The sequence below is a fragment of the Mercurialis annua genome, linkage group LG8, assembly GCF_937616625.2.
Source record: "Mercurialis annua linkage group LG8, ddMerAnnu1.2, whole genome shotgun sequence".
NCBI classification, from domain to species: domain Eukaryota; kingdom Viridiplantae; phylum Streptophyta; class Magnoliopsida; order Malpighiales; family Euphorbiaceae; genus Mercurialis; species Mercurialis annua.
In genome coordinates this window covers 34,718,350-34,730,976 of record NC_065577.1, presented here as the reverse complement: position 1 = coordinate 34,730,976, position 12,627 = coordinate 34,718,350, and the positions used below count along the sequence as shown (strand labels likewise).

General features: G+C 38.0%; 2 protein-coding genes across 2 annotated transcripts; one reads left to right on the top strand and one right to left on the bottom strand.

The window, feature by feature from the left end:
- LOC126661971 (lysM domain receptor-like kinase 3) lies at positions 1–2,197 on the bottom strand. The gene is made up of 3 exons (XM_050355855.2): positions 2,144–2,197; positions 855–1,580; positions 1–755 (listed from the first exon to the last, which is right to left on the bottom strand). The coding sequence occupies exons 1-3, from the start codon at positions 2,195–2,197 to the stop codon at positions 84–86; spliced, it is 1,452 nt and encodes a 483-aa protein (XP_050211812.1). The 3' UTR covers positions 1–83.
- Positions 2,198–11,299: 9,102 nt separating this feature from the next.
- Positions 11,300–12,623, top strand: LOC126661970 (F-box protein CPR1-like). Its single transcript, XM_050355853.1, has 2 exons — positions 11,300–11,616; positions 11,681–12,623. Exons 1-2 carry the CDS (start codon positions 11,300–11,302, stop codon positions 12,621–12,623), a joined length of 1,260 nt encoding a protein of 419 aa, XP_050211810.1.
- Positions 12,624–12,627: the final 4 nt, after the last annotated feature.

The window sequence follows — 12,627 nt, the reverse complement described above, 5'->3', positions numbered from 1 at the left end:
TAAAAATGCAAGTTAGAACTCCAAAATGTAATAAAAATCATCAACAAAGGGATATTATATGTTAGAATTCAAAACTATGATCATCATCTAGGAGCCATTGAAACAGAAAAATCAATAGGCAAACCAATTTTCTCAGCCCAATTCTTAGACTCTAAATACAATTTGGACACTCTAACAGCAACCTGCTCCATATCCGGCCGCTTCTCCGGTTCTTCCTCCACACATTCCAACCCGATCGCCACCATCTTCTCCGCCACCTCAACCGGATACGAATCTTTCAACCTCCTATCCACCCAACTCCTCACCCGACTCCCACAACCCTCGCGATCCCCCACCGCCTTTTTCGCGCCCTCGATCACGCTAACTCTCTTAAACCCTTTACTCTCTTCATCAAACACATATCTCAAAGCCTCCTCCCCTGAAATCAACTCCAAAACCACCACGCCAAAAGCATACACATCACATTTTTGCGTCACCAATCCGCTTAACTGAAACTCGGGCGCCATATACCCTCTCGTCCCCTCGATCCGCCCCTCCGATTTCTCCATCTCCCCGCATAAATCCGCCACGCCAAAATGACAAATTTTCGCATTCAACGAATCTTCGACTACTATAACACTCGAACATTTTACATGATTATGAACAAAACTCGAGTCTTTATCGCTACAATGATGAATATAATCAAGCCCGTGAGCAATATCCGTCGCAATTTGCATTCTTGAAACCCAATTTGACAACACTGTAAAATTCGGATTCTGTGGATTTCTCAAACAAGTAGATAAATTAGCACCATGGACAAATTCATACACTAAATACATATAACTCCCTGAAGTTGAAGCACCCAGAAGTTTTACCAAGCTACTGTGATGAATCCTACAAATGACGGAGAGTCTCTGCTGTAGCTCAGGCAACTCGATCGGGTCGCGGCGGCGAAGCTTTCGCTGGATGAGAATGACTTCTTTTCGGCGGATTTCGCAGCGCCACGAGGTGGAGGAGGACGACGAGGAGTACGGTTTCGAGAGGAAATTGTTGGTAGCTTTGCAAATTTCGGGGAAGGTGTAAATGTTTGGATTTTCTGGTAATGAAGCTTTGATATTTCTGAGAGATGGTTTGATTGAGTGAGAATTGGAGGATGATGACGTGTTCTTATGATTGGTGTTGCTTGAGGAGAAGAAATTTAGAGATGATGATGGGAAATTGGCAAAAGATGATGAGGATGACGATGATGATGATGAAAATGGTTTTTTTGAACGGTTGGATTTGGGTGTTAGAGATTGGGTTGTGTCTGTGCTCTTTTTTGATTTGCACATCAGGAGGTGAACTGGGTCAATGAAAGCAGTCGTTTTGAGGTTCTGGTGGCGGTTTCCGAGGTGGTTTGCGGTGGTTGGAGCGGTGGTGGTGATGGGTCTGAAAGAAAACAGAGAAGTTTTGGAGGTGGGTATTTGGAAGGAAGCAGTTTTGTCTTTGTCAAAGAAGAAGATTGAAGTGTTTGTTTGATGGTGGCACGTAAGGAGAGAAGAGTAGACAAGACTTTGTTTATTTTGCTTGACTTGTCCTAGGTTCTTTTTCCCATCTTTGCCCTATCAATGGGTGGAGACTTTATAGCTGGCAATTTTAGACACAACACAATTAAATGATATGACATGATACGAAGTTAAACGGATTTGGGTTTGGCATAAATGGGTTTGGGTGATAAACGGGTCAATCTGTTTATGACACGATTAATTTCGGGTCCAAATGAATTATACACGTTTAAACACAGTTAACTATTTTTAATTAAATATTATTTATTTTTATAATTTAAATGTTATTAAATTCTTAATTTTAATTAAATTTTTTATATTATATATAATTAAAATAGTATTTATCTCAAAATATAGTAATAATTCTTTTACTATTATATTAAATAAATTAAAAAAGTAGTTAAATAATTAAACGGGTTTAAACGTGTCACTTTAAACGGGTTGATCCATTAACACGATTAAATAAACGTGTTTATACGTGTCGTGTCGTGTAACCCGTGTAATATTCGTGTCGTGTTTGAGTTTTGTATATTAAACCCGATTAATAATCGTATCGTGTTCGTGTTTAGCCTAATTGTTTTCGTGTCTAAACGGGTTTGACCTGTTTATGACCCGCAAACACGAATTGCCAGTTCTAGGTGGAGTGTAAAATACAAGGGAAAAGGGTCATTCATACCCCTAAGGTTTGGGGTCTATATCAAGTAAGCCCTCAACATTCGAAAAGGTTCACCCATGCCCCCTATGTTTGTAAAAATTGGATAATTAGACCCCTCGGTTTAACGTTGTTTCGTTGCTCCTAATACTCCGTTAGTGTGATTCTACGTGGCAAAGATAAAAGAATCATTTATGCCTAAGATTTGGGTCCGGGATCAAATGAGCCTTTAACGTTTAAAAAAGGTTCACTTATGCCCCCAACGTTTGAAAAGTTTCACTTATGCCCCCAATGTTTGAAAAATGAACAGTTAGGCCACAAGTTTAACATCGTCTCATTTCTTACGAGACTCTGTTAGTGTGATCTTACGTGGCTAATTATTACCGTCAAATTTTTCTCTACGATGATGGTCTTTCTCTCAGCAACAATAGTTTGTCGTTGCAAAGTAATTTTATTAAAAGACCGAGCGAAACCGATAAACTATCATTCTCTAACAATTGAATAAGGAATTCTCTTCATTAATCAATATCTTGTTTGATGAAATTTGCAATGCCAGAGACGGAGAAAAAAAAATGTTTGACGAAATAGAAGGAGGCAGTGCAAGAGATGGAACGCCAAATGAAAAGAAATACAATTTTTAACCTTATAGTTAATTTTTTTATATAATTGTTGGGTTTCTAATTTTTGGAGGAATGTAGTTGTTGAATCGAAACACATGAAAAAGGTGAATAAACTGATTTTTTTTAATAATTTACGTTTCATTATTTATTACATTTAATCATCTTCAATGATAGCGTACAATTATTACCGATTAAATGTTCGACGTCAGTTACCTATGGTTCGATTAATGAAAAATCGAGAGGATCATTGTTAAACAGCTCCTCATCTTCAGATTTGATTTTAGATCTGATTCAGATTTGACTAAAACGAAAGACAACGGGCTTGTGGCGATGGTGTGCGACGGCAACGTTATTACGACAGCAACAGCTGGCGGCAGTCCGACAAAAGTATGGTTGATCTCCTCCTTCCCTTTATTTCTGAATCCAAAATCATAAAATTTCAGATGGATACACAAATTAAAATGTTCTCCCTCTTTTATGGGAGAACAAGCTGGATTGCCGACGACGATGGGCGAATGGCGAATAGCTGCTCATCGTTCTCTTCTTAAAGGTGTCGTCGTTCTTGTTGTAGTTGGTTGTGCTCCAGCAGCGGCAGCTTCAGATGTAGTCGGGCAGAAAAATGAAAGAAAATGATGAATAAAAAGGGTAAGCAAATTCCAATCTAGCTATTATATAATCATAAATTGAAAAAAAAAATAAGCACATCGTAATTTGGCAAAAATAAAAGTTGCGCTGTAATTGTGAGATTAAATTGGATTATTATCGTGTTTTATGTAATTTTTTCTAACAAAATAGATGGAAGTTGGTAAAATTGGATCTTTTCAACCCATAACTATGCTAAATCAATCAGTTTCACACTTATGAAAAAGAAAGAGTAAAGTAGTTAGTTTCACCTAATTAACTCTAAATAATTCTAATTAAATCTAAACTAAACCTAATTACTAATCTAATTAAAGTTTTATCTAATACTAGTTGATTGAGTCTGCCTTTAGGACGGGTTTTGACCTGCAAAATAAGGATTAAAAGGCTGATCAGGTGTTGGTTTTCCGATAAGCGCTCTGAATTTTAAGTCAGTATTTGCTAATTTAATATTTGCTTACAGGTATATAAAGATGATAAGAGCCACAAATGCGGTAATAAAGATGCACAAAGAACACGAAATGCAGTAATGGAGGTAACGTGCGTCGATCGTGGAGAAGATGCGCTGAAAAGGAGGAGAAGAGAGAAAAAACCGCCAAATCAAAAACAAAATTAAGAAAAATGTTAGAAAAGAAAGAAATTCAAAAAATTATATTAGTCTTCTTAAATTAAATGATATGAAATGTAAAATTTTGGGTATGGCTGTATAAAAGTTAATAGAGGGCCATTTCCCGTATTCCACATAAAAAGCCCTTAAAAAGGGATTATTTTCCAAATACATGTTTTTGGCAAAGTATTTATACCATTTTAGCACATCTTTTCCTTATTTGCTACGCTACCTATTTCTCTAACTTATTACTAAAAATACCCACTATATAAAGAAGTCTTATCTCATTTTAGGTTAAAATTTTACATAACCACTTTTTTTTCTCTCTATTCTCTTTCAAAGTTCTCTTTTCTTTTCTTCTTATTTTTTATTTGATTTTCAGTTTGTCTCCTCCGATTACTTTTCCGTTCGTCTTTTCCATTCGTCTTTCCGGTCGCGCTTCCGTTCGTCTACTTCCGATGGATTTCTCGTCGTTTCCGGTCATTTTTTCGTTCGTCTTTTCCGTTCACGCTAGTCTGTTTATCTCTTCCGTTCGCGCTATGAATTTCTCAACTCGTTTTTAGATTTGTGTAATTTTTTAGATTTTTTGTAATGATTTAAATATTTTGTAAATAAATTATGTAGATTTATAATCTTTTGTTTATAAAAATGTTCTATTATTCATATAATTATTTATTTTGTCTTCTCTTATTCATAGATTTGTTTATTGCTTCTGATTTTGTAAAGAACAAATTGATTTATGATGCATTTGTAGTAATTTTATAATATATTTACGTTTTAGTATATTTTTGGTGTATTTATAGTGTATTTCTGCCGTTTTTTTAGTATATCTATAGTGCATTTACAGTGTTTATGGTGTATTTCCAGTGTTTCATGGTGTATTTGTAGTGTTTCATGGTGTATTTGCAGTGTTTCATGGTATATAACATAAAAAATACTACAAACTGCCATAAATACACTATAAATACACTATTTATACACTAATCTTACACTATAAAAACACCATAAAAACACTATATTTACACTATTATTACACTATAAAAAAATAAAAAAATTCCAGGAAACAAATCTATAAAAAAAATTATTAAAAACTGAAAAATAGGGTTGTGCAATCGGTCGGTTCGGTCGACCGAACCGAAAAAATCGAAACCGAAATTGGAAACCGAAAATGGTATTTGTGAAATTAAAAGAAAAAAAAGGTATTTTTCGTAAATAAAAAAAATCAGAAAAGCAAAATCAAAACTTGAAAGGTAAAGTTGTAAATAAGTTAGCGAATAGTGTATTGTAGGAAATTACCACCTTCAAAAAAGTTATTTTTAAATTTAAACAATAGCTATAAATATGTTTGAAAACAATGTAAAGTTGTAAATAAAATACAAAATAATGTATTGTAGGAAATTTCCTCTTAAAAAAATAAAATTTATCTAAATCTTTTTTTAGACAACTATTTAAATGTTTAATTTACATAAATAAGAAAGTATTAATGATCTTTAATTTATTTATTCTAAAAATCCACATCTTAATTACTTTATCAGTCAATTTTTTAATTTTCTTTTTTAAAAGAAAAGAGAAAAAAAATGGGTCCATGGCGTAACCCGTCGTTCCCATATTTTTGCTGACCACCCATCACGCAAAATTAGGCCATTAAATACATCCAGTTAATTCTGTTTGTTTAATCACAAATTGAAAAATGCACCTAAGAGTACGGTTCATAAGTCTTGCATTTTGGCAAGTGGAAAGTCTTGTGCTTTAATTAGCGACAAGTGGTTGCATTCTATTGTTCTTTCTCTGAATTTTCTAGCTATTTGTTCCCCTGTCTCTTGTGTGTCTTTCATTTCAGATTTGAATCCCGTTTTAGTTTTGTGATTGGCTTATTTTTACCCAATCATTTTTTATTTTTTTGGCTCATGCACGTATATAAACCCTTTGTGAGTTATTAGGGTTCCTAGGTATCTCTTTCCTGGCAGTCCCTGTATATTTTTCTCTCGCTGATTTTGTTTTTTAGCTTCATGGATTTTGAGAATAGATTGATAGTGGACAATGAAGAAGAGATTGGACTGGATTATTCTGGGGGGGCTGATGAGGTGGTGAATGAGGAGTATAAGTGGTGTTTGATAGGCCGGTTCTTAACTGATAAGGCAGTCAATTGCCTAGCTATGAAGAACGTGTTACTACCCATCTGGAAATCGGTGAGGGGAGTGTGCGTTAAGGAAATAGGTCCGAATTTGTTTACATTTCAATTTTTCCATGAGATGGATATGCGAAGAGTAATTGATGATGGTCCATGGACGTTTGAGTTTCATATTTTTCTGTGTAGACAAATGATTGTTGGTGAATTGCCTAGAGATGTGGAGTTATGGGAAGCAGAGTTATGGGTTCATATTCTGGATATTCCTTTAGGGATAGATACGAATAAGCTTGCTGAAGATGTAGGCAACTTTCTTGGTAGATTTGTCAGACAAGATTTGAATCCAGTTAAGAAGGTGAGTGAATTCTCAAAGGATTCGTGTCCGATTAGATGTCAGACACCCACTGAAGAGGAGGATGAAGATGAAGCGTAGTGCTACGGCTTGGAATTTCATTAACTTTCAATATGAGAGAGTCCCCATGTTTTGCTTCTACTGTGACATTATGGGGCACTCAGAAAAATTTTGTTCTAAGTTTTTTTGATAATCCAATTCCAAAAGAGATGTTGCCATATGGGTTTGATATGCGGGTGAATATGAAGAAGATGGAGATTCACGCAGCGGATAAGTGGGAAAGGTCGACAAGTCCGATTAGGGTTACAAGATACGGGGAAGATGATGACGTGGATGAGTGGAATGGAAGGATAGCTGAAAATCTGGTTATCAAATCAAATCAGCTGACTAATTTTGAAGTTGTTAAGGGGCGGGATTTGGCTATTCAAAATGGAAGGGGAGCTGATTTAGTTGGAAGTGATGGGAAGAAATCTGGAGGGATCAATTTCAAAACTAAGGCAGTTTATCTGCCAGATGGCAGTGAGGGTGAGATGGCAGTGGACCCGAAGAGAAAGCGGGGCAAATCGGGAGTTACTAATGATGATGTGGCTGTTGGATCAATTTTTCATGATTCTAATATGATTATTGACCAAGTTGGAGACTGTTCGGCGGGCCTTGATATTCAGGCCTGCCAGAAGCAATGAGTTGCTTAGCCTGGAATTGTCGTGGATTGGCCAGACCACGAGCAATTAGGTTTCTAAAAGAGTTGGTCAAGAATAAAAGCCCATATATCCTTTTCTTAAGTGAACTCTGGTGTCCAGTATTCGGTTAGTTGTTCTTAAGCAGGCATTGGGTTTTGATAATATGAATGTGGTTGATTGTATTGGAAGGAGAGGTGGGTTAGCTCTTATGTGGAAAGCGTCTATGGAGATTTCTGTCATAGATTCTTGTGAGAATTTTATTGATGCGCAGGTTATAGATGTTGAAGGTGGGAACTGGAGAATTACGGGGTACTATGGTTGTCCTAATCGTAATAGGAGGAGAGAGTCGTGGAACATGCTGAAGTCTCTTAGTTTGAGGAGTATTCTCCCCTGGTGTATTCTGGGAGATTTTAATGACATTTTGTCTTTTGAAGAGAAGAGGGGTGGTGTGGCTCAGCCGCGATGGTTGATGGACGGGTTCCAGAATGCGTTGTCGGAGAGTGGTCTCACTGATTTTGGGGGCGTCAGGATATCCGTTTACTAGGCATAGAGGCAGAAGTAGCGAGAATAGAGTTGAGGAGAGGTTGGATAGGGTTTTATGTTCATCTAGTTGGCTTCAGCGTTTTCCGGAAGCTAAAGTTATTAACCTTGATGTCTCTAGTTCTGATCATTTGCCTATTGTTCTTAATCTGTTCGCAGTTGAGAGAGTTAGGAAAAAACGTTGTTTCAGGTTTAGTAATACCTGGTTGTTAATGAACAGTTGCCATGAGGTTGTGAGAAATGTGTGGGGGCGGTCGAGGTATAATGATGTGGTGAGCAAGCTTGCTGAAACGAAAGATAGTTTGGAAATATGGAACAATAATCAGGTTCCTAATTTTCGAAAGTTGCTAGAGCAGGTTAAGAAGCGTGTCCAGCAATTTCAAAATAGTCGAGATGCGAGAGGGGTCCAACAACATGAGGAGGCAGTAAAGGAATATCATAAGCTGTTGTTAGAAGAGGAAATACACTGGAAGCAAAGAGTTAAGTGTTTTTGGCTTAGTGAAGGAGATGCCAATACTAGATTCTTTCATAACGCAACTAGTGCTCGGAGAAGGAGAAACATGATCGATAAACTAAAAGATGAACAGGGTGTTTGGAGATCTTCTAGCACTGAGGTTTCTGGGATCATCCATAGGTATTTTAAAGATATTTTTTACGATCCCGGTGATCGTTTTACTGATAACATAGATTTTGAAGCCCGTGTCACAGCTGATCATAACGAGTTGCTGCTTGGACCAATTGTTAGTAGTGAAGTTCGCCGAGCTGTATTTAGCATGCATAAGGATAAGTCCCCGGGTCCTGACGGGTTCAATCCGGCTTTTTTCAAAAAAATATTGGCATTTAATTGGTAGTGATGTTGTTAGAACGTGTGCGGATTTTTTTGAAAGTGGAGTGTTATGTCCGGGTTTAAATGATACTTCTATTACTCTAATTCCAAAGAAAAATGCCCCTGAGTCCATTACGGATTACAGACCTATCTCTCTTTGTAATGTAGTGTATAAAATTATTTCGAAAGTCATGGCTAATCGTATGAAACATCTTATGCCAGTTGTGATTTCTGAAAATCAAAGTGCGTTCGTGGAAAATAGACTTATCACTGATAATTTTTTGATTGCTTTCGAGATTGGCCATTATCTTAGAAGGAAGAATAGGGGCAAATTTGGTTCGGCAGCTCTTAAGATTGATATGAGCAAGGCATACGATCGTGTTAGATGGAAATTTGTGGAAACTATGATGCTTGAAATGGGGTTTCATGAGAAGTGGGTAAGACTTTCTATGTCTTGTATTAGTTTAGTCAGGTATACAAGTGTGGGAACGGATTTTAATTCTGACCCCATTATTCCGTCGCGCGGGTTGCGTCAAGGGGACCCTTTGTCTCCATATTTATTTATTATTTGCGCGGAAGGGTTGAGTCAAATGTTATATGAGGCTGAGAGGAATAATCGTATCCATGGAGTAATGGTATGCCGTGAAGCGCCTTCTATAAACCACTTATTTTTCGCTGACGATAGTTTCTTATTGTTTCGGGCGTCGACTGAGGAAGGTGCAGTGATTAGTGAGATTTTGAAGAGGTATGAAAGAGTTTCAGGTCAGCAAGTTAACCTCCAAAAATCAAATGTGTTATTCAGCGCAAATGTTTGTGACGATGTGAGGTTGGCTGTTTGTACTCAGCTGAATGTCTTGGAGGTGGAGGATCAAGGAAATTATTTGGGTTTGCCGTCCTTGGTGGGGAGAAATAAATCTCAAATCTTGGGATTTATAAAAGACCGGGTGTGGAATAAGATCAAAGGTTGGAACTCCAAATTTCTTTCGAGAGGAGGTAAAGAAATTTTAATTAAGACCGTCGCTCAAGCTATGCCCAACTTTGTCATGAATGTTTTTTTGATTCATATCCGGCTTTGTGATGAATTGGAGCGAATGATGAATTCGTTCTTTTGGGGTCGCGATCAAGTTAACCGGAAAGGGATAAATTGGGCTAGGTGGGATAAGCTTTGTTTACCTAAGAAATTTGGCGATTTGGGGTTTAAAAGGATTCGAGCGTTTAATGTGGCGATGCTTGCGAGACAAGGGTGGAGGTTAGTTCATCATAGGGATAATCTTATGTCAAGAATTTTTAAGGCTAAGTATTTCCCTAAGGTATCGTTTTTTGAGGCTAAGTTAGGTTCTAATCCTAGCTTTGTATGGAGGAGTATCTTTGAGACTCAAGGTATCATTAAGAAGGGAGCTCGGGTTCGGATTGGTAATGGCAGAAATGGTAGGATTTGGCAAGACCCTTGGCTCCCTAATTCTGAGTCAGGGCTGGTTAGGAGTGAGGTTCCGGTTGGCTTAGCTGATGCCAATGTTTGGCAGCTTATGGATCCAGTTAGTAGGGTATGGGATGTCGGTCTGATTCGTGATGTGTTAGAGGAGTAGGATGTAAATCAGATCCTTAGTATTCCTCTCAGCTTGAGGAATGTTGAAGATTCTTGGTATTGGATTCTAGAGTCCAAGGGGAGATTTTCTGTGAAAAGCTGCTACAAGGAATTGTCTGGTGTGTATTCTAATGTGCCGGAGAGGAACTATAATAAAATCTGGAATTTATGGATACCTCTTCATATTCACAATTTTTTGTGGCGAGCTTATAGTGGTTACTTGCCCACTGTTGATGTGTTGGCTAGTAGGCGCGTATTTGTTTATTCGATGTGTGCAGTTTGCTCGTCTCAGCCGGAGTCGGTCTTTCATTTATTTTGTGATTGTTCCTTGACCAGAGATTGTTGGAGGTTAGCTGGGATTCGGTTTGTGTCAGCGAGTTGGAATTCGTTTGGTGCTTGGTGCGATTCGTGGTTGACGGCAGGGAGTAGGGATGAAGCTGCCATGATCTCGCTTATTTGCTGGAATATTTGGCTTCACCGGAATGCGGTGGTGTGGAAAAAACCATTAGGTTCAGCGGAGTCTATTGTTGCGTCGGCATGTTGTCAGCTGTTGCAGTGGCAGGTTGCGAATAACCCAGTTCAGCAGCTTAGAACTGCTTCTATTGGGCCAGAAGAGGGAGCCGTCCGGTGGTCATGTCCAAGTAGTGGAGTGTGGAAGGTTAATGTTGACGCTGCAGTGTTTCCCGATAAGCACAGTATCGGCATTGGAATTGTGGTGAGAGATTGTTCGGGTATAGTTGTGAGAGCTCATATGGTTTGTTTGCTTGGTGACTTCAATCCAAGGCAAGCAGAAGCTATGGGAATTAGAGAAGCCTTGAGCTAGCTTCGTGATTGTGATAATTTTGTGGTGGAGTCTGATGCGTTGGAAGTGGTGCTCGATATTCGTAATTTGGAGTTGATTGACTCGGATGTGATTTTGGAGGATATTGTTCGACAATCGAAGCAGTTAAGTAATGTGTCTTTTTTATTTGTAAGGCGATCTGCGAATCAGGCGGCGCATGTGTTAGCGCGTTCCGCCCGTTCCATTACTGGTCATCAGGAATAGTTTTCCCATTTCCCTGAGTTTCTTACGTCTGTAACTGCTTCGGATCTTAATTAATGATCATGAGATTTTCAAAAAAAAGTTACTTTATCAGTCCACCAGATCATGGTCTCTGAATTCTCAAAGTATCTTTCTGTTAACCCTAATCTTAACATTTCTCAAGAAAACAGATCAAGAACTATCGCCACTAGTTCTTCAAGCCATTGGTCTCATAAAAAAAACAATGTCAAAATCAATATCATTCGACATTCTCTTCAGCATATTCATTTTTTTACCCGTCAAATCTCTCCTGCGCTTCAGATGTTTGTCCAAATCATTCCATTCCGTAATCGACAGCCCGAAATTCATCAATTTCCATCTGAATCTCCCCTCTCAAACCAATCAGAATCGCAAGCTCGTTCTCGGCGATTGGCACCTCGAGGGTTGCATCTACATCATAGACATAGATAATTGACCAATTATCAGTCCCTTCAAAATCGAACGCAGGCTCAAGCCTTTAGTAAAAACTCCTGACAATTTCATCCCTGTAAATCCTGACGGCGTGTTCGGATCTTGTAATGGTGTCGTTGCCATGTATAACAAAGAAGGAATCACTCTGTTGAATCCGTCGACTAACAGGTTCAAATCTTTTCCTCTCTGGATCGTCGATATCCTGTATAATGGATTCGGGTACGATCCAATTTCTGATGACTATAAGGTGGTTATGGTCACTAAACTATTTTCTGAAGAATTTTTAAGAGTTATGATATATAGTGTGAAAAACAATTCATTGAGAAGGATTCAGGATCTTCACAGTCCTGAACCTAATTGGTACCGCTACAATTACGAGTATTCCGGTATTCTTGTCGGTTCCTTCTTGCATTGGGTAGCAAGCCCTCGTTATGACGAATGTTGTAGTGACGGATCTGTATTTTATAATTTCATTCTTGCATTTGATCTTCGCGATGAAACGTTTCGCGAGGTACCATTGCCCTTGCCGCTTCCACGGGATACAAGAGACGGAGACAGTAAAGAGTTGAATATGGTATCAGAACTCGGAGGATGCCTTAGTCTGAGCTATTGTTTTCGGGGTTATGTGGAAATTTGGATTATGAAGGAATATGGAATAGAAGATTCTTGGACTAAATTGCTTTCTTGTCATGAAAATCTTAATTATAGTTCTGGATTGAAACCCTTATGCTACTCAAAAGAAGATGATAAAGTTTTGATGGACTATGATAAAGGGAAAGAGCTCATTTTGTATGATCTAACGAATCAAACTTCCGACATAATCAATATTTCTGAATCCTCCAAATTTAATAAAAAGACGTACGGTGTGTGTAAGTCTGGAGTCGTGTGCGCAACGACCTTAACGTTTCCTAATGTTAATGGTGGATCTAGCAATATTTGCAAGAAATTGCCAAGGAAGAAGAACAACAAGAAAGTTTGATTCA